Raw genomic sequence first — 23,194 nt, 5'->3', positions numbered from 1 at the left:
AACTCTTTTTCTCTTTTGACCTCGTAGTATATGAGCACAATCCCTGCATTGCCACATACACGCGAAGTATCTCAATCGTCATCACATGCAGTGAGAGGACTAATGAAATTAATCTGACTGATTAACACCTTGCATGTATGTCTGTCAGTAGTCAACCAAAAGCATTAGCAGGATCACCTGTGTGATAATACTAACCTCAAGTGACATCCAAATGAATTCAAAACTCCTCAAGTTCAAAATACAAGACAGACTGTAAATGAAAACCTTTCAAAACATCAAAATATTGTATCATTCATATACCATATATGCCATATAGGAATCAGAATGTATTAAAAAAAAAAAAAAAAAAAAAAAAAAAAAGAATGTATTAAAATACCCAACGGGTAACATAAGTCAGTGAATGGAATAAATGTAATAACAAGTAGTATCTAGTCATTTTCATTTTCATAGGAAATATTTACTTAGTATGATGTTTGTGATTATTTGTGATTTGTGTATACTCTTAATGGACTATGGCTGATAATATGATGTTTTGATGAAGCACACAGTTTGTATTAAGAGCCTACTGTTGTTTTACTCTGAACTTCAACAGTTTTGAACTTACCTGGATGTCACTTCAAACACTCAACATTACTGACACACATACACAAAGTGTTCATTTTTCAGATTAATAGAATAGAATAGAATAGAATAGAATAGAATAGAATAGAATAGCCTTTATTGTCATTGTACAGAGTACAACGAAATTGGAGTGCCACTCCCTTGGTGCAAGATTCAATAATAAATCTAAATGTAAAATATAAAAAGTACAATAAAACAATCGCAAGTACTCAAACAATAGTAAGTCTGATATATACAGGATAGCAGCATTAATATAATGACAGTATGAATAGCAGCATAATATAATGGCAGTGACGGTATGGTATAGCTAAGCAGGTTCAATTGTTTTTGTGCTTATTTACTACGGTGATAGCTCTGGGAAAGAAGCTATCCCTGAATCTGTTTGTCCTGGTTTTATGTGATCATACAGTTCCCTGATTGCATGTTGGAATGACTAAGGAATTTCCCATGTGTGCATGCTTGTTTAGTCCATATGTTGCTTGTATACCTGATGAAGGTCAGATGGACTGAAATAAGAAAGTGAGAAAACATGCAGGAGTTCTTGATATTTTTTTTTTTAAACGTTTATCCTGCAATGCACCAGTTACTCATTCGGGTATGCAGAAATTTTGTCACAGATGTTTGTATGGCAGCAAAGTTAAACAGCTCCACAGTATTTGTTAGATACTGGTGTCATTAGGGAGGTATGTCATGCTATATCACTAATTATTCCAGTAGTATTTAACATACTTACTTTGATCAGACTTTGTAGGGGATGTGGGGCTTATCTTCTCTGTGGAGTTGTCACTTCCCTCATCCACAACATACTCAAAATTTAAGATAAACATCATCACCACGCCCTCTTCATTCTTCACTGGGATTATATGAGTGTTACACTGAAAGTCAGACCCTGAAAGAGAAACAAAGAATCAGCGTCAGAGAGTTGAACATACAACGTGCCAGTTAAAAGTCCTTGTGAGAGGACTATAAAGAACTGTAAAAATGACTTACGACACCTTTGGAAAAACAGAGAAGACGTTAATATTAAAGGTCAATGGCTGTATGCCAGAATAGATGAAATAGATGAGATAAAATAAAAACATCCAGAGGTTAGATTGGTTCATGTCTGTATGTTGTTGTTCTTATGCATATATTGCATGCATATTTTAATGAGAAATATATTACATAAAATAACCAAGTTTCAATACGATGGCTGAGACAGCACGATTTAGTGTAACAGATCAAACAAGCAAGACAGATTACAGCCAACACAGAAACTGCAGTGTGCACATAGAAATAATCACTAAAAATATCCATTGTGTGAGGCAGCGGAGCAGAAAATCCAGCGAGATCACAATTTCTCAACTGCACTGGTTAAAGCTGCGTTAGCAAAATCTACTCTTGCTTGTGGGCATAAGTGCTCACCAATAAAACTCTCTACCCACTGGACTTGAAGCAATAACACAACAGCTACTTACAGTTGGGGGACATATAGTATCAGTGGCCTTTTCTCGTATGAGGAAAAATGTTTGCTCTGAAACTACTCCAGTTATTATTACATTATAAAAACCAGTAAAAAAAACAGCCCCATTTGAACCTTTTAAAAAAATAAAAATAAAAAATTAACACGTGTAGATATATTCATCATTTTGAACTGAGCTATAAAATCAAATTGTTTCATAGTAAAATTACACCTTTGTCTCTCTGTGTGGATCTGTCCGTCATTTTGTCTGTCTGTTTGTGTTGTGCTCATACTCACAGTGTTCGCTGCAATTTCCTCAGGGCTCACAGACACCCTGCCAGCAGCATTCATTAGCAGTAGACTTGCTGTCTGACTAAATATAACAAGCTTGGTCTGTCTCTACATGCCACAGTTCTCTTGGACAGATTTCAGCATCAGAAACCCCAGAAGTGATGATAATGTAATCTAAATGAAATGGAAAACATTGAAAATGCACCAGCTGGTGTTAGAGAATAGTGGAATTCAGTGTTTCACAGGTACTGAGTGAATTAATGGAGTAAATGGAACAAAACACAGTTACATATGTGATGTGTTACTAAGAGCAGAAGGTGTGCTGTGTGCAATCTCATCTCGTGTAAAGGCTTCCTGGTCATGTTACGTTATAAAGTCGAAAGTGGCGCTTAGAGAGCAGGGCAACCTCGAGTCCTTGCCCAATTTAAATCCCCTGTTCATAAAAAGCACTTTTCCTGCATTTCCCAGAAATCCTTCACCTAATTCTGCATTGTCCTTTCTGTAAAAGGGAGCACTTTGGTATTGACTTTGATCTCTTTGAGTTAACACTGTTCATTTGTTCAGGGAGGGAAAGTAAGTGGATGAGAGTTATTCAGAACTGATTGTCTGATAAACAGAATAAGAGTAAAAAATTGTGAGCTTACAGGATACAAAAACAGTGCAACAAAGTTCACCAGTAAGAAGAAAGGTGGGAAAACTGTAGTCACAGTTCTGATGTGTGTTATGGACATAAAAAAAACAGTTTTTGTTAAGACTCACTTTTAATTATACTCGGATCAAGTATGTAGACCAGTTTGTCAAGTAAAAAGATCCACCCTGGTACAGAGCAGGTGAGTATAAGATAAAGAATATGTAAGGTAGAGTGTAGACTGTTAGTTGTAGTTATTTCAAGATATATCCTAGACAAAGAACAAGGGACAAAGTGGTTTATTAGCATGGACGAATGAAAAAATATGGCCAAGACTTCCTCATTTCTCTTCCTTACTTGAACAGATGTGGATACCATCCTTGCTCTATTGCTCAGCCGTGAATAGACTTCTGTAAATTTTACTTTAAATTTTCATTTAATTTGACAGCTCTAGTAGAGATTAACAGGAAAGAAGACAGAGGAAAGAGAGAAGAGGAATGAAATGGTCAGTTTTCACCCATGTGCTATGTGCCTGAACTATTTAGCCATCAGGTCACCCAGTTAATTTAATCTCTGTCTTTCTGTGTGATTATGTGTTTTTTTGTCCGCAAACTCTTCCTAGATAATCAAATAAACAAAATTGGCATAAAGGATACATCCAAGGATTTTTATCTATATCAAATATTATGGCATCGTCATATTGCCTAGCAACCACTCACCGACAGCCCAAAATGACCCATTTTAAGCATTTGTGCACCGACAATACCTTCTGTCATTATTTTACAGCAATAATATCTAATTATATCCACAAAAGCTGAATTATACATGTCGAGCAACCACCTCGTAATGGGTTAAGGGAAGATGCTGCCAGCAACTATGTGAAATTGATACACAGTGCTGCAATGAAAACTTCCTTGCGATTACTTTGATCACTATAGCAGATTGGCACAGTTAGCGATAGTTTGCATGGAAGACTACCCCCTTGGTAAGTACTTGGCCATTGTTTGCAGAAAAAGCATCAAGACCACTACAATTGCTAATTGTTAATGTGCTAATGTACAAAGCAATTGCAATGAATGTTTTTGGTGTAGCTGCCTACTTTATTTCACCTAGCAACAGATAATACCCTCTACCAACCACTTGCAAACACTGAATACACCCGAGCTTCCCAGGGGTTTGCCCATTGGTGTCTAGGCCTGTGTGACTGAGGCTAAATATTACCAATTTTTGGCATATGAACACTAACTACCTTTCTTTCTTTCTTTTAAATTTTTTTTATTGTGATAAGCATATCAGCTTGCCGACAGCATGAACAAGGAAAACTACTAGCATGCACTAGTATAAATAAATAAATAAACAAACACCATATGGCTTGCATGGTTAAAGACACATTGTGTTCATTCTGTTAGGCACATTTATATTTACATTATAGCTAATTAACAGAAGAGTGATGTAACTGCATAACTAACCAGCAAAAAATAATTAAATGCTAAGCTTAAATGCTGTAAAATCTAGCCTGAATAATAAGAATAAATAAATATTTATATTAGTAGTAGTTACTACTAATAGCTGATAGTGGAAATAGTGGTGTAGTCTGTTTTTCAGAGAAGGCTCCGTGATCAGCCAGGATGAAACTGTAAATTCAGCAAAAAATATTTCGGGGCTGGGCTTTACCTGACCAGATGGGAAACAATAGTCATGTTTAAAGGCTAAGCCATGGGGGTCCCTTCTCATCTGGTCTCCTGCTGAATGTCACCTTTACCGAAACGGATGAAAGCAAAGCTTCTTCTAACTCTTGAGTTGAATCAGCACGGACAGTGTGTTACCAAGTTTAATCTCATAATACGCTCTTATTCACGTTTTCATTTTAATTGTTTTGGAACCAAACAAAGGACACAGTGCTTCTTCCTGTTAAACAACAAGCATATTCAGTCAGAAGAACAGGGAGTTCTTGTTTCTCTGACCAAAAAAACCCCAATGGCAGTGTGCCATGTGATCAGTTGAGTTATTTGTTACCAGAAAAAACAGAAGTGTCATTCACAGTTTAAGTCTACTGAAGGTATTTTAGTAAACATTACTGCAGGGGCACAAATCTGAATTAATTGTAATTAAAATTAGTTATAATTTATTTGTAACTAACTGTTACTGTTAAATCATAAATCAATTTAGCAGTTTTTTTTTAGCTTATCACCAAATTAATATTCTAGAATATCCAACATGTTAATTAAGTGGGGACTTAGACAATAGCAGACCTCAATCAAATCTTATTATCTGAGGATGTGCGCTTGTTATTTAAATGTTACAGTAAAGGCAAGCCATAAAATATGTGAATAAAAATGAAATTCAGATGAAAAGATCCCATTATATGTGACACCACCCCCTGCTGGGTAACAAATTGCCTTGGCAGACATCACTTCACAGCTGAAGTATCATTAGAATAAAACTGCCAGACAATTTTTATGAAGCTAAGGTATTTTTCAAACTCATCAAGAAAGGTTTTCAGATTTCTAACTTAACCTATTTACAAGCATTTATGTTTGGATCACAGAGTTAGGAGAGAGTGAAAGGAAATAACAGAAAAAAGCAGTATTAATATATAACAGTAGAGTAAGAAGCTCAGTGACATTAAAAACAAGGTGTACTGAGTATCAAAGCTGTGTGAGCCCCATCAAGTCTTACCGATGTATATGTTTTTATACTTTTCTATTGTCGTGTCTTGGATTAGCATTTTTGCCTTTAGATGCAGTCAGGCGACACTTAAAAATGAGATTATTTCAAGCAGCTGCAACTTTTATCAATCAAATGAAGAATGCATATAGTGCACAAAGTATACATTGCATAAACAAATGCGACAAGTCAGAAACAAAACTGAGGTTTAACACAAAATGAAATTCGTGAAGCCCCTGAGCTGAACATGTCTGCAAATAGTTCAGAGCAAACACTTTTGCTTTAATAAATAAATAATAAAGTGACTGCCTTGTAAAAGCTATAGCCCTTCTGAAAAAAAAAATAAATTCTTTCAAAAGGATTTTGTTAAACTCTATTAGGAGAATCAATAAAATATCATCTTTTTGTCTGTTTACTGATGTTTTATGCAATTAAGGCCTGAGCTTTTACAGGTCCACTCAAGGACAGCCAGAGACTTTTCAAACCCATTGCAGAATTAATGTGTTTTTATGTTTTGTTCACTGTGGTCCTGAATCTGAATCCTCACCTGTCTTGTCTTGTAGCACCTTGGTTCCTGGAGGAACGTTGTTTCGCCTCACTGTGTATTTTTAAACTGTATATGGTTGAAGTGACAATAAAGTTGAACTTGAACTTGAACCTCATTCTCGCTCCCTATTTCAACTCCAAGGCCTTTTTTGTTCCAGCCACTCTGAATTTTGGTTGTGTTCACTCTTCTCTCAACCCAGGCTCCATGTCCCTGACCCTGCACCTCTAAAGAATACTGCCACCACCATGCTTTGCTGGGGGAATAGTATTAGCCAGATGCGAGTTTTCACCAGACAAACTGCTTGCAGTTCTGACTAAATAATTCAATTTTTAGACTTTCACAGTTCTTTAAAAGCAATTTTTTGCAAAAGCCAAGAAGCCTCTCATAGATTTTACTTCTGTCTATCTCTATGTCCTGATTTATGGACTGCTGCCAAAGGGTTGTGCTGCAGGTTTTGTTCTCTCTGCAGAGAGCTTCTGAAGCTTTCTTCAAAATACTGGTGGTATATTCTCTTACCAAAGACCAACGTGCTTGATTACTCAATTTGCCCAAATGACCAGCACTATGAAAGGCCCTTTCAGTTTCACATTTAATTCATTTCACAATTATTTTGTGCCTTGGAACACTCAAAGCTTTAGAAATTATGAAGGATGCAAACAAGTAAGGGTTTGCACCCTTAATGACCCATGGTAACCATGGCAACTGGATAGCACTGGGACAAGGAAAGCCAATATGTGTGTGTGTGTTGTGTGTGTTTTGTGCAGCCAAGAGTAGATGCACCCTCATGCTCAGCAGACCTCCTGAATAAAGTCGTGGTTAAGCCCTGCCCTGATGTATGCCTCACCAAATGTTATCATGGCAGTGTGCAGAGTGTCTCATGACTTAATTTCTTCCACTAGGTATGTGTAAAATATAATTAAAGTCAATTGAATGCAAATGACTGTAACTTGTCCTGCAGCAAAGGTTCTAAACACACTGATAAAAACATACATTTTGACATTACTGAGTCCAAACAGGTGGGAAAGAAAGCCAATTTGAGTCAGTTAATGAAACTAGTGTATGCAGCCATCCACAGTATATCTACTGATATCAGTATTACATGACTAGAATGCCACTGTAACTCTAAAATACATTACACATTTTGCTCAATACCGAAAGAAGAAAGAAGAAAGCTCCACATGTTTAAGCGTGCCATCTGCGTCCCTGGAAATTGTTAATGTCTGTAGAACTTGGAGTACTCTAGGTGTTACAAATTGCGAATGTGTCATGCTGCTCAAAAACTGTGGAAATACTTGAATAATTTTAACTTTTCTGGATAATTTTTATATCACACAATGTACGTCAGTAAAGGCTTTTAGTGTTGATGGAATAATAAGGGTGTTTTATTACTTCTATATATATTTAGTCCATTTTCATGCAATTGTTTTAAGTCACAGTCCTTTTAAGTGTTTAATGCTTATCAACATATTTAACATCTTTGACAAGCAAACTCTTTTTTTTTTTTTTACTGAATGTGCATTCATTTTGAGATCTTTATATAAACTGTTTTCCCTGTGAGCCAAGAGACGCTATTTACACCTGCTTGAAAGACTGGACACTGTATTAAGACTAGCTCCCTATACATGATGGAAATTTCATTACTGTAGATTCTGTTTCCATCATCAATTATTAAAACATTGCTGCTTAATCAAGTGATCCTTTCAACACAATTGGAATGATGAGCAACAAAGAAAAAAAAGCTGTGGTGCAACTTTAAGATATCTTAAAGACGCATAAATGCACATAGCTGTGTTCATATTTGTACACAGTAGTGTTTATTAAGGATTCATATTCTCCTATGTAAGTTGATCTGCTTTGGGAAGAAGCATGAGTAACATTGTTGAATGCAGATTTTTCTATTTGTATCCTTCCAACCATGTTCTACACAACTGTACTGTAGCTTTTAAACACAGCCCCACAACTACTAGTGAGTCTTGTATAATGAAATCTGACATGTTCCTCTTTTAGGGCTATTCTGCTTAAGCCAATATACAACATTACTGGGGCATAGCCCATCAGGACTGGTGTATGTAGAGAGAGGCCATGCAAGCTAACCCGTTGTTTAGAGTCCTTAGACCCTGTGGCAATATCTCGCCTCAATGAGAGCGCTGTAAGCTACATAGACTGGCCTAATTTCATCTTCAATCAGTGTCTTCAGAGCCATCAGGGATAACTAGCAGCTCCAGCACATGCCGTACTGAATTTATATTTATTAGTTGGTGAGATTTTGCTTTGTGATCTTTTAATTATGTTTAATTTGGTACAGATGCTGGCAGGTTAAATGAACTGAAGGGTATATAATGTAGGTTAACGTACGGTAGCTAATTAGGAGAAAAATACAGATGGTATAGAGAGGAACATTGGATTTCACACTCCACTACAAGAATCTCATGACATTAAAAATAGTCCATGATTTACTACTGCTATCTAATGCAAATATTGTTAGGGTTATGTCAGTAACTATCACTATCAATTTCCAGTTATTAATTAAGCTTATCTCGATTTGTTGAGTTTGAAAGGAGCTCGTGCTACAGCATGTTTTAACAAACATTTTACCGGACTTGAAATCATCTGCTTGCACGGGCTGAAAATAACCAGATGTAGAAAACCTTATCTGCTTCACCTCATACTACGAGACACCAAAGAAGGCTCGCGTGATGAAAAATGGATATGCTATTTTAGAGAGAAGTCATCCAAGTGTCTCGCAGCACACCTTATGTACTGTAGGCACTCCCTGTCCCCTCACTCCCCTGCCACTAAACCCTCAGCAGGGGTACATGGCCCTGCAGTCCCCTTGGTGGCGTGCCACCTATGAAACTCTGCACCCAAGCATACCACATGTCCCACATCATTCAGCATGGTTAGCTAAGCTGCTGCTGTTATGTCGCCATTATCCATTTAACTTCTCTCTGCTCCATGGTGTCAGCTTCCTTTTGTTAATACTCATTCAGGTACAAAGTATTATTACACCCTGTGGAATAGGATAGCTCTACAAAGCCTTCAGGGGAAAGCATTTATCTCATTGATTATGTATCATAGCTGGTGTAACACAGCACATGTGGTATCTCTTCTAACAGCACGTCATGCTTCTTCACATAGAGGGAAGCACAAAAATTAGAAGCAAATGGTCTGGTGCAAAAGGCCTTTGCTGTGCTCCCATGGTTGCTATTGTTCCCCTACTTTTAATTTCTAAGCATTCACATAAGCTGCTTAACTTTTGCTTTTTAAGTGAAAAGAGAAATAAAGCTTTGTTGCTCCTGATGTCGCACAGCTTCCTCAAATCCAAACCTTACTTTCTTACCGCAGTTATTGGTGGAAGGGGAAAACAAACTACACCTGCCTCACTTCAGTTCCTTCAACCTCTGGCATTTTAGGCACACATCAAAAATCAACCAATACTTGGAGAAAAATATGCATGAAAAAGGGGAGAAACAGAACATTGGTAACCTGCCGATGCTGAGACTGGTTTATTTCATAATTTGTGATGTACAGTGTGTGCTCGGGCTTTAATACAAAGGATTAACTGATTTGCATTAGGACTGATAACTTCAAATGCAGTTTGGAGACATGAAATGCAACCACTTTCTGCCCATCAACTTCAATTTGTCAGCTGTCTTGAATCAATAGGGCTACTTCTCTCAAGGATGGCATGAATCTTTTATTCCCTTAAAGCAGGCAAATGGTGTCCTCCATACCCGTGTAATGCATCTACTCTGAAAGCTGCTCATTCCCAGTCACTGCACTGTCAGCCCTGACATCTTTATTCATGAGCACACATGCTAACTATAAATTCCTCTGAGGAGTATTAAGAGTTATGTTTTGGATTCGTAATGCACACTAGGGAGGATTGTGATAGGACTGGGACAAACGATTACATTGGAAGGTTTTCAGACTCTCATCCACAATGCTTTAAGCATTGAATGCTCACGACTTTTAGAACAGAGTGCAGAACAAGCATGCAATATGGGAAGATGGGAACCTAAATGAAGTTTCTTTAAAATCCTGTTTGCCATACACCAAGCACTTCCAGTTAGACCCTAGAGTTTGGTGTGAAATTGTCTTGCAGGTTTCTGCAACAATCTATTTAACAGTGCAGCAGCTGGATCATGATTAGCAAAAAAAAACCCAAAACATGCCTGATGGTTACTGATGGAAGATTAAGCATGTATCCATGGCACAGAATCTAATTAAACTCATGATTAAAAATTAGGCTCCTAGGATTAAATAAAATATTAACACTTTTCTTCTATTTTAGAATCCACATATATAAAACTGCTGTTTGCCCATGATTTAAAGTGATCAAATGCTAAAGAATATTAGTGCAAAGCAACAATGTCTCACCAGAAGAGGTCTCACATGGCACAAACACGGGTGCTAAATGAAAACAATAAAGCATGATCAAAATGTGCAGCTCCACAAGAGTAGTACCTTTGGGATTAACTGTGTACAGATATGTCACGCTGACCATAAAAAAAAAGCCTCATGTGAGAGCATGGCAGGAGGTGGTCAATCTGCGGATTTATGCCACTGAGTGGTAACGTCGTATTAAATCTCTCTGACTCAGGATTGCTGTCTCTCAGTACACCATTCATAATAGGACTGGCCAAAAATGAATGACAAAAGTCTACCGCTTAAGGGAGAGCATTTTCACTGCAAGCAAATCTGTACAGCAATTTTATAGGTCAATGGACTGATCCACTGTCTACTGAAACAACTGAAAACCTTTGGTACAAACCACCGCATCAATAAATGCACCATAGAGATTCAAACACACACAATCAGTGTATTTTACTATATTTGAAATTTGTAAAGTAGACAAAGAATTTACTGCAAGGTAAGATTCAAAAGACAAAACATAAACTTTACAGCTGCTGATGTCAAAGACCTGTGTCCTACAAATTCACCTGCAGAGCTGCTTTGTGTAGTGCATTATTTGAGATGTAAGACTAACAATATTACAGAAACACTGTTTTTATTTGAAAAAAACAAAACAATAAACACAATCCAATAATATTAAAAAACAACAACATTCCTGTTGTATTATATGATCAGAATATTTTTTGTTTCTCGTAAGAACACGTTTCATAAATCTCTAATAACCATCATCTAGTTATTTTTTGCAGAACACATGAAATAACACCAGCATAAACTTTTAGGAAGATCTAATTTTAGACTAGACTAGCCTTGCTGTTTTCCTCTGTCTGAGGTACTGTGGACATGCACCTCTGGTTGGTTAGTGACCAACTGACTGACACAACATGAAATGAGGAGAACTCCAGGTGCTCTCCAGACACCTCTCAGCCCCCTTCTGTTTTACCAGATCAGTTACTTACCATCCTTGCGGTAGTAGGTGATCTCCACCTTGCGCTCCTCAGACCCAAACACTGCCTGTGTCACCTGGTTGATGGCCTCTTTGTCAGTGAGGTCACCATGGAGGAAGTCACACGTGCATGGCTTCTGCATGATGTCTGATCTTGAGAAGCCTGTCATCTCACAGAAGCCATCATTGCAGTAGATGATTGCACAGTTCTCCACCCTGGCGTTAGCTATCACAAATTTCCGGTCTGTATGAAAGAGGGGAACAAATATATATGATCTGATGTGATCTCAGTGTAAACCATGGCTCACATATATTAACAGTCAGCAATCAAGTGAAGGGCATGGCAACTACTAAACAAACCGAGTCTATATAATAATAATAACAATAATAATAATAATAATAATAAAACAAGAATCTAACATTTCAGTTTTATCCTTTTGTTTAAGAAATATCTTAACATAAAGTTACACACACACACACACACACACACACACACACACACACACACACACACACACACACACACACACACGTATATACATATCTTATTCTGTCAATAACGTTTACTTTGTGCTATTTCTTCATCTGGTAGCAGAATTTGTACATCAACAAAATACTTACTCTGTCCCTCGAATTTCCGAATTATTATTCCAAGGAATGTGTTCTGTGGTGCAACGTGACCTCTTCTTATAGGCATATTTAGACAAGGAATATCCCGAGATCTTCAGTAAAAAGTGCCTCCACAGTAAATCCCCAAGTTGCAAAGGTTCGCTGTTTATGGGGTTTCTTTTACCAAATTCGCTACACGCAAACACTCTTTCCACTTTAAATTACCTTTCTACTTTACCGTAGAGTTATTTATCCCGCTTGTATGACTGAGCATCTAAATGGCTCATCTCCGAAACGCGCGGAATCGGGGAGGATTGCTTGAGTTAGGTTTAGTTCGCAAAGCATTTCGCGTTGAGGTTGGGTGCGATCCTGACGTCCTCTGTCGCGGTGTGTTGAGCGCACACAGCGGACAGTGGTTAATATGCCAAGGGGAATGACGTTGCTCTCAGGGGGCTTAGCCCGCGTATGGATAAGTCCCAGCCTTGCGGAGCAACAATGAGCATTGCTGGAATACACTACAGTATGTGCTTACATACTGCCTTGTGCGTATGGGTGCGTGCGTGCGTGCGTGTTTGTGGTTGAGGGGGAGGGGGGTCCACATAATGACAGGAGAGTTTTTAGTGGAGGGTGATAGTTAACAGCAGTTTGATAAAAATTGAAACGCACACATATTAACACTGGCAACTGACATGCTGTTTTGAACTCTTAAATAACCGTTTATACATGTTTGATACTCTAGACTGCTGTAATGTTTGCTGTCCAACATCTACTTAGCGCTTTTTTCCACTTCACCGATTTGAATATGTAAGCTAACTCAGCGACCGCTGATTAATGAATTAATGTTCCTTAGCATTTGCAAACATTTCAAAAAGAGTCTAACCGCTTGTGAAATATGTTTATGTGCTTTGTTGAGCAGCCCACTAATTAACATATATCATTACTTTTTATAACACATGCGACATTTTAACCCGAGGCTATCTACTGTACTGTCTCATCACCCGAACCCCCACCGCTGGTAGGGGAATTATGCTAAATATGGCTACAGCTAGGCAACTCCTTACAGTGAATGGGCAGATATTAGAGTGGATTCTATCTTAATCATCGAGTCCTTAGTGAAAAAACAAACAAAGACTTATTTCTATAACTGGAGAACTGTTTTTCTTTGAATGAGGAGAATTAGCATTCATGATATCTGGTGGTCTCCTAGAATCCACCCAACAAACAAGCAAACAAACATATAATTTTGCCGACAAAATGCACTTACCTTATTAATGTGTAAAATATTATACATGTAAAACTTATGTAAAACTTCAACAGTTATGTTAAACACCGTGTTATACAGAAACACCATGTACCATGAGCTTAAATATTTCATACAGGCACACAAAAATCAATCAAAAGTCATATAATTAGATTCGATATATAACCATACAGCTTCAAGCAACTTAAAGAAGTCCAGACGCTTTTCTTTGCAAGCTCCTTTGACTACGATGACCTGGATGACTGAGAATCTTCACAGACATAACCATACAGCGTTTCTTATATTTTTTACATTTTCTTGGGTTAGTGGGTCTGTGCAAGCTGCATTTGACTGACCTCCCTGACTCTTCTGTTAGTTTTCTTGTACCGTATGGATCAACGGCAGCTTGAGTAGATTCATATAGCTTGAGCAACTGGAAAAAATAATCCTATAGGTATGCTAAGCCCTTAAGAATCACTTCGGACATCTGTCCATTGCGTTAAAAAGACTAATAGATTCAAGTGATGGTGAAAATGCAGGGCGAGAGGCAGGGTACACTCTGGACAGGTTGCCAATGCTCATACATCCACAGTCCACTGAGAATAGCCAATTAAGCTAACATGCAAGCACCACACAGAAAAGACCTTGCTGACCAAGACATTCAATCCCCATATCTTTTTGCTGTGTGACAGCTGTTTTTCTTAACTTTCTCCTTCAAAATTCTATTTTACTGAAAAAGCAGTGACATCAGCTCAAGAAACATTTACAGTGGCCTGCACATGAATGTAAACCCAGAATCTAGACAACTTTTCAGCTCGTCTGCACTCAGTTTATGCCATAAACTGAGTGACCGAGTTTGTAGGCTTCTGCTTGGCTTGACAAAAGAGGATATGTGAGTGTAAAGTACTTTTTATTTTATTTATTTTACTTAAATGAGACTATCTCCTTAAACTTACATACAGAACAAGTCTTTTGTGAATTTGTTTCATTTGTGAAACATTGTCAAAATGAGGAAAATCCTTTCTCATTTTGAGCGATGTTAAAAAAGTTGGTCACTACTTTTAGGGGTTATTGTTATTTCTTATTTTCAGAATGTTCCAAACCCATGATTCAAAGTGTTTTTCAGTGTTTTTCCTTTGGTTCGTCCCAAAAAATCCAGAATGAAATTTTAAACTCTTTTCTTTACATACAAATCCTTTAATGACCATCTCAGCTTAAAAACCACCATATTATCTCAATGGAGAACGTTGCTCTCAGACACCACTTTTTAAAGCTTATGCAGACACATTCCTCTGTGGAACTAGCTCTGATATTGTATTTTTCTAGGTAAACACAGAATTTGCTTTCAAAATCAGTATTAAAACCTTCCTGTAGCTATACGGCTGTAAGCTGACACTGCTGGATAACTTCCCACGATGCACTGAGCATCTATCTTCTACTTTATTCTTTTTTTGCTGTCCATGCATTTATATGCCACTATATCATGTCATTATCATTGTGCCTTCTCTCCCCTATAGCTTTTTTCTCTCTCCCTGTACCTTTCTGCAGGTGCCTCAGGCTCTGTGGCTGCTTGCTCCTGATTTGCAGTTACTTGTCTCTCCAGCCTGCCCGGTGTTTATTGTTACTGTATATAGCATTTCACTTTACTATGCTCTCTTTTTCTATCTTTGCTTTCCCTTCAGCCCAACCAGTCAAGGAAAATTCAGTAAAAGGACTAGATGTTACAATCCCTGATAATCCCTGAGTCGTGTATGGTCTTCATCAATCAATATAATGTGCAAATTGGATGTTATTGTAAAATCTAATATAAAATATTTAAATTTATGTATTACACTTTATACAATTATACAGAAATGTGCTTATTAAGTACTACTTAATACTAATTAATAGCATTTAGTATGCTGTATATATCTTGTGACACATTTTATGCTGGGGACGTATTTCACAGGTATTTTTAAAATATGCTGATTGGACAGTTAAATATAATTTTTTTTCTTTCACCTTTATTTTTTTACCCTTTTAGTTATGTATACGTATGTATGTATGTGTATATCTTTATCTATATATATATATATATATATATATATATATATATATATATATATATATATATATATATGACAAGCAAACCAAGCATAAAACATAAAAAGCTAACAAACATAAAAAAAACTGTCCAGAAAAGTTGAGCACAGATTAGCGGTAGGTGCCTTTAACTGAGGTGCTGTCCATGGTGCTGTAGTTTCAGTACCACTGCCTGCATGCGAACATGACATGGAGCATAATGATGTGCTATTGTATCCTTGCAGTTTCTCTTTCTTTCTGTCTCACTCAGTCATTCGCTCTCTTAAGCTTTGGCAATTCTACACAAACAACAACCAGGTGGTTAAAAAAATGTATGCATAATGCAAAACCTCACTTACAGTCTTGAAACATCTGTCCCAGTATTTCAGCTTGACTTCTTCAAACAGCTGGCCAATTGTGAGTGAGAGAACATAATGAATAACTTCACATGACATGATCACATTCACAGATCATACATGGTGTACTTCATCATTGTCAGTGAGGACTTAAATATTTATACCTGTTTATTTCAATTCCAGCGAGCATGCAATTACCTGCTTTGTGGTTTATGCGCCTATTTAATCTTTTTCATCACAATATTATCATATTCCAGTTTAGTATTTACAGTGCCTTTGAACCTTGTCTGGTGTGTTATTTTGTTGCTTTGCACTGTACTTCTTGAGAGGCTGTGCCAAGCTGCAGGTGTGTCTTAAGATGAAAACACTCCTGTTCTTTTGCCCTACATTTTGAGGATTGGGGCAAACACGTGTGGAAGTATCTGCTTTTTTGTTTTGAACTGTTCTGGAACAAGAGTTTACTTTAGAAGTTAGCACAATATAATCACCCCTACCCCCGCCTCCCGTACCCATAAATGGAGACCTCTCCAGGCCTTGTGTGGTGTATTTTATCAGATCACTGTTGCATTAAGCCAGTCTGAAACTCGTATCCATTATTCACAACAAGAAACAGAGCTGAACCTTTCAAAGGAAAGCCATAACTCACTAACAATTAAGTTGGTTTTTTTTTTTTTAAAAAAAAGCTTTGCATTTTGGGAAGAAAATTCATTTGATTAAGTGTCCAATGCATGGTTTGACACAGTGGTTGAAACCATTGCTTACATTGGTATGGCCAATGTAGAAATATCGTTGTTATGTGTATTTCACTTCTATGAACACAACTAATTAATACTGGCATATATGCTGACTTGTAAAAGCAAAGGGTAGCAATGCGTGCATGATTGTGTGGTATTAGCTGAGAGAAAATAACGTTCCCATGCCATGACGAGCTGTGTTCTGTCACATACTACTTCAGCATGCTTGTTCACCTCACAATACATCTGCATCATACTTGTGAATTAGACAAATTATTATTTAATGTAATATATTACTTCAAACTTTTACATCAAATAAAAAAACCACATTGTGCCGGTGCTGGTTTGCTAGGAGAGCGAAAATAAAGAACGGGTTTTTTTTTTTACACATTACCATTAATTCCTTGCTATTAGCCAAACTTCTATTCATATGTATTTAATTTTTTAAGTGGCTAATGGAGGTTAAAAGCCCCATGCATTAAATTATGTCATGTGGAAATGTTAAATACCGAATATCAGATATGACAGTTTACATTAAGTCCAAGTTGAGATCATCAATCCGATGAACCGAATGCACTCTACTCAGTTATCAATGTGATATTAAGCAAAACCTCAAACCTGCACTATAGAGTTCTCAGCATTAAATCTTCCAACAATGACATGCAGTCATGCCATGTAGCAAACAATATGATCGCGCTGCGGTTAGTAATTGGTCTGTTGGGTTACAGTAGTTTCAGGTTTGAGTGATTGTGAGAGTGGTTTCGTGAAGAAATAGCACCCAGTTTCAAAACGCTGTCTTAGATGGCATCCATCATTTGAGCAACAAAATGAATGCATACCTGCTCAAACAAAGACTGCCGTTCCACAGCTGTGGTTAACTGTCACTAGTAGGAAGGTGGAAATAGAAGTTGTGCATAAAAATCACAATCTTTGTGTCATATCAAAAGGCATTACATTGCATTGCATTATAGAATGGCATTCTTAAATAAATCATAAGGTGTTTTTTAACAACATCAAATGGCATGCATTTCTAGATATTGTATGGTAATTTTGAAAATCACACGCCTTTTCATTCATTCATTCATTCATTCAGTCGTTGCACATAATCTCTGAGATTTTAGAGCAATCTGAGCCACCAGAGCAGCATGCACTGTCCAGAGCCTAATCCAGGTCTCACGGCAATAGTGCGCTTTCTGTCTCTCAGTCTCCCTTTATCTTTTTTTCCCCTCTCTCCTTTTCCTCTCTGTGGTACAGTGACACATACGTACACTTGCACCGATGGTGCACACTTGCAGGGCTTACTCAACGTTCATATAAACCATTACGGCCCTATCTCTGAGAATAATCCACTACTGCAAAACATCAGAGTGCTATTGCCGCACCCACTGCTGTGCCTTACCCCATAAATGGCAGCACACGTTCTGCACCATCTGCCCCCAATGAGAAAAAAAGGGCCACCCTGCACTTTTGGCTTAGTGTGTCACTTCACAATATCATTTAATCCGCCAGAGGTCAGTGCTTTGTCCCTTAGGCACTAGTGAAAATGTTAGACCTATTACATGGGCTGAAAAAAATGTGCTTTCATAAATGGTTTCTCCAAATTACATGAAAAATATATTAAGCTAAAGCTTCGGCAGCTATGCTCTCTCGCTACCACGTGCACAAAGATTGTTTTGAGCATCCTGTATCACTTTTCCATTAATTTGCAGGGTCAGAAGTACTGCAGCATCTGTTCCCAGTGTTAGGCCCTGTGTGAATACAGATGCAGTCTCTTGGCACAAGCACCATATGTTGCCACCAGCAAACAGGCAACGAAGTCATTTGATAGTGAATCCATGTGGCTTGCTTTGCCGTTTGCCTTTGTCCAAGCTGTGACTGCTGATTCAACACAAAGCCAGACATCTTGTATAGGTCAGCCATCCATTGTTGTTTATCAGAGTAGCAGTGGAAGGAGAATTAGTCGTGATGCATAAAGCTTACACAAGTCATGCCAGGGGACAAATTATATTTATGGATGGATCTCACATACTTGTAGGCTCTGTGTAAAAGAAAAGAAAAGATTTTCCTCAGATTACCAAACAAAACAACAACAACAGATCATTAAGATCATAAGTGACATTAACTTCAGTCATCACTCACGCTGCGAAGTAATTGGGATGTATGTAAAACAACCTGAAGTGACATTAAAAGCCTTTCATCCTTTCCTAATGGTAGAAGTTCCCCACTGAGGTCACCAGCTTCAGCAGAATGACACTTTTTTGTGAGAGAAAATGGCTCTCCAAGGCTACAGCAAAATATGATTATAGATCGTTTATTTGGATCACTAATGCCAGATGACATGCAAAGGCCACCATCAGTGAACCTTTTCCCACTAAGAAACAATTTACCTTTATGAATAATTAAAATGATGCCAATTAAAATCCAGTGCTCACAACCCCCCCCCCCCCCCCCCCCCACCACCACCACCACCACCACCACCACCACCATTTGGAATCACTTTGATGACCTTCAGATCTGACTGCAGATTAATCACTTAATAGGAAATAATCAGCAACTGTTTTATGACTCCTGCTACTGCTGGCGCAAAAAAAAGTGCAGAAGGGAGAGGGAAGTAACAATTGTTTCTAAAGAGCTAATTCATTAGCTGGAAACACTCTCTGATATTAAAGTGCTTGTTTTTTGCAGCTCATGATAATGACTCACAGTCAAGTTGGGAAAAGACACGTTATAAAGATGCGATTACTCCAGACATTCATGCTTTGTTTCCTGCTGTGTGAAATCACTCCAATCACATGTTAAATACTGAATATGATATCACTGACAGCATTGTATTCCTATAGGAAAGCGTGACAGTGAATCTCACTGAATCTCACAAGAAGAAACTTGTAAATGTCATCAAGGTGTGCAGAAATTTCTAGCTGTTGCAGTGCTCTTGCCAAGTTTGAGGAGGAGCAGTTCGTTCTCACTGTTGTCAAACTGCTGGCAGGATTCAATGGAGTGATTACCTCATTTCAGTTATCCCCTCTGTGATCAAAGGTTACCATGGAAACTGGTGTGTCCCAGCAGATGTGCTGCTGCCCCCTCCCCCTTTGCAATGTAGACTTCTCAGTATGAAATTATTCTATAGCGCTGTCTTTCTCATATTTTTCCTATTTTTTGTCATAGCTCACTATTGCTTGTGTATTATTTTACAATTAAAAAATAAGCTACTTATTTTAAGCAACAGGGTGTATTGGTTAACACAAACGCTGTATAGATATGATTGATGGAGAGTTAGATCTGTCAGTATTGCAAAATGTCACCAATTGAGTCTCTATCATGCTTAACAAAAATGCCATCTCTTCATGAGCTGTCTGGTTGGCACAGCACACACAAGGGACTCTTACTGCGAGTAGTCTGGCTTCACAGCTCGGTTTCTGGAGGACAGCCAATATAAGGAGTCCGTCTCCGCATCTGAACTAACTAATGCATGCGTAGACAGCCTGTGTAAACCATGCACAGGCTATCTTTGAGTAATTTTTCTCATGGATGAGCCAAAAATATTGGAAAATGATGACTCTAAAAATAAAAGCTTAGATCTTTCTCCATATGATTATGAAGATAGACAGCTACATTCATAGCTTTCCCTACAGAGATATACACCCACCAGAAGTGTGAATGCTGGTTTAACAGGTAACAGAATCATTGGGAATGAATAAGAAATTGCTCAAGGCTTCATCTCTTCCTTATTTGCTTCAAAGAGAAAAAAATACTAACACCAACCACTAAAATAATTTTTAATTAATGCTCCCTTGTGAGGTACTGTACTTCTCTCAGATCTTCAATATTTTCCTGTGTAATATTCTTCTTCTTCTTTTGGCTACTCTCTTTAGGGATTGCCACAGGGGATCATCTCCCTCAATCTCTCTCTATCCCTACCATTCTCCTCTGTCACACCAACGCTCTGCATGTCCTCCTTCTTTACATCCAGAATACATCTTCCTCTTCTCTTCCTGCAATATATCCACTATCCCTCCTCAGCGTTGCCTCCTTAACTTTGTTTCCAAACCACTCGACCTGCCCTGCCCTGTCTGATATACTCACACTCATCCTGGCTGCTCCCCATTGATGCCTCCACCTCTTGTCTTTTTGTTAGTGTTTTTGTTTTCATGTTTCCAAACCAGATATCATAGCAGTGCTGTCTCCCTCACAATAACATACAGGTATTCTGACTTTATTCAATACACTTTCATTCCTCTTCTTTTCAGTACATACCTCCACCTCTGCAGGCTCTCTTTTACCTGCCCCCTATCTTTAGTAGAGATCACAATGTCATCATTATGGTGCCTGGAGACTCCTGCCTGAATTCATTTGTCAGCCTGTCCATCAACATTGCAAACCCATCTGCCAGTTGTGATTACTACCACACACCTAAACACTGTCTTGCTGTCCTTGCAGTTCTGCACCACCCTCACATATTTCCCTGCCACTCCTAATTTTCACAGAACCACGGTTCCTCTCTTGGAACCCTGCCGTCTGCCTCTCTAGATCCAAAATGATACAGTACAGCTCCTTCTGACTTTCTGTATACTTGTCCATCAGTGCTCTCAAGACATGTTATGTGTAACTCTTTCTTGGCATAAAGTCGTACTGCTGCTTGCTAATTGTCACCTCTCTTTCTAACCTAGCTTCAAAAACTCTTTACTATGGGACTCCCGCATGACTCATCAACCTTTTCCCTCCCCTCTGTAGTTACTACTACGCTGCATTTCACCATGGTTCTTGGTTCTGTACTAATACACTAGTCAGTTCCTCATTCATCCTTTCAGGATTAGACAAACTGGTTAAAAAGTCTGCTTTCCTCTCACCTGGACTTAGTGCTATTCCACCCTTCATAACTGTCCTCACTTACTAATCCTCTTCACTCCCTGATTTACCATCTTTCTTTCATCTGTCCTCCCCTTTCTCTTTTCCTTCATTCCTCAGCTTCCCAAAGTACTCCTTCAACCTTCTCAGTGCTTCACCCAGTATATTTCCAGTAACTCAGTATTAGTTGTTTCCTTTGCCTTTGCTAGTTCTCCCTGTACAGGCTCTTGGTAAATGCATTGAGGAAATCAATGACTGGTTGTGCCACAATTTTCTCCAGCTAAACAAAAACAAAACTGAGGTAATAGTCTTTGGCGCCAAAGAAAAACGATTACAGGTCACCAGAGAACTTCAATCTATACATCTAAAAACCACAAACCAGGCGAGAAATTTGGGTGTAGTGATGGATGCAGACCTAAACTTAGAAAAACACATTAAGACAATAACAAAGTCAGCTTACTATCACCTCAAGAATATATCAAGGATAAAAGATCTGATGTCTCAACAGGACCTGGAAAAACTAGTCCATGCATTCATCTTTAGTAGGCTTGATTACTGTAACAGCATCTTTACAGGTCTACCTAAAAAATCAGTCAGACAACTACAGCTCATTCAGAACTCTGCTGCTCGAGTCCTCACTAAGATCAAAAAAGTGGACCACATCAGTCCAGCTCTGAGGTCCTTACACTGGCTGCCTGTCCGTCAGAGGATAGACTTTAAAGTTCTGATGCTGGCCTATAAAGCTCTGAATGGTTTAGGACCAAAACACATCAATGACCTCCTGACCCAGTATGAACCATCCAGATCCCTCAGGTCATCTGGATCCGGTCTTTTATCAGTTCCCAGAGTCAGAACCAGACACGGAGAAGCTGCATTCAGCTTTTATGCTCCTTATATCTGGAACAAACTCCCAGAAAGCCTCAGATCAGCTGAAACACTCAGTTTATTTAAATCCAGGTTGAAGACTCACCTGTTCTCAGCTGCATTTGAATAAAGCACCAAATCCACACTTTAAGCTTAAATTTCAAAACTTACATTTAACTACTGATTTTATCTACTGTTCTGATTTTATCTGTTTTGATTTTATATACTGTTGTTTGTTTGTTTGTTTGTTAATTAGTTAGTTTATTTGCTTGTTTTATTCAATTTTAAATCATGCTTTTTATTTGTTCTTGTTTCTAATGTCTCTGTAAAGCACTTTGAATCACCTTGTTGTTGAATTGTGCTATACAAATAAACTTGCCTTGCCTTGCCTTTCTTCATCTCCTAGAGATGAACATTTTTATTTGCTTTATTTTGCTATTCCAGCAACTATCACCTTGTTTTCTTTCCTCTGTCCAGAGCATAACTAAACACATTCTTGGCAGTTTCCCTCAACACTTCGGCTGTACTGTCACAGTCTGGCAGAGGCAGACTGTATGTATTATGAAGAGGACCCAAAATGCAGACACCATGAAACAAAACTTAAATGTTAACAGAAAGCGAGCCGTTTATTAAGGCTGGTGAAAACATTACAAAACAAAATGCAGAGGAGAAGCTAAATAATAACCTAAACTGGGAGAGCTAAGATAACATAGAAACCCAAAACATGAACCCTAACATGGACACAAAAATACCTAGAGCACAGAACCTGGAAATATGACACAAAGGACAACAGACGACCTGACAGTGAACGAACAGAAACACACAGACTAAATACACACAGGGGTGATTAGGGGGAAGTGGAAACACATGGGGAAACAGCTGACACTAGTCTGACATAACGAGACAAAGGAACCAACGCTGACTACACTGA

General features: G+C 38.1%; 1 protein-coding gene across 1 annotated transcript in view; it reads right to left on the bottom strand.

Annotated features, from left to right (window-relative positions):
- kcnh7b (potassium channel, voltage gated eag related subfamily H, member 7b) overlaps nt 1–12,532 on the bottom strand; it is a 42,193-nt gene extending 29,661 nt beyond the window's left edge. Inside the window, exons 1-3 of the mRNA XM_085384799.1 lie at nt 12,176–12,532; nt 11,568–11,798; nt 1,355–1,510 (exon numbers count right to left, since the gene is read on the bottom strand). Of these exons, the coding sequence (XP_085240925.1) occupies nt 1,355–1,510; nt 11,568–11,798; nt 12,176–12,251 (463 nt within the window). The 5' untranslated portion in view covers nt 12,252–12,532. The remainder of the gene's footprint in view (nt 1–1,354; nt 1,511–11,567; nt 11,799–12,175) is intronic.
- Between the last annotated feature and the right edge of the window lie 10,662 nt (nt 12,533–23,194).

Source organism: Rhamphochromis longiceps, linkage group LG16 (assembly GCF_057381845.1).
Source record: "Rhamphochromis longiceps isolate RC_006_pf linkage group LG16, R_longiceps_female_GT1.1, whole genome shotgun sequence".
Lineage (NCBI taxonomy): Eukaryota > Metazoa > Chordata > Actinopteri > Cichliformes > Cichlidae > Rhamphochromis > Rhamphochromis longiceps.
The sequence above is the reverse complement of the archived record's forward strand: the minus strand, read 5'-3'. Positions and strand labels throughout refer to the sequence as shown.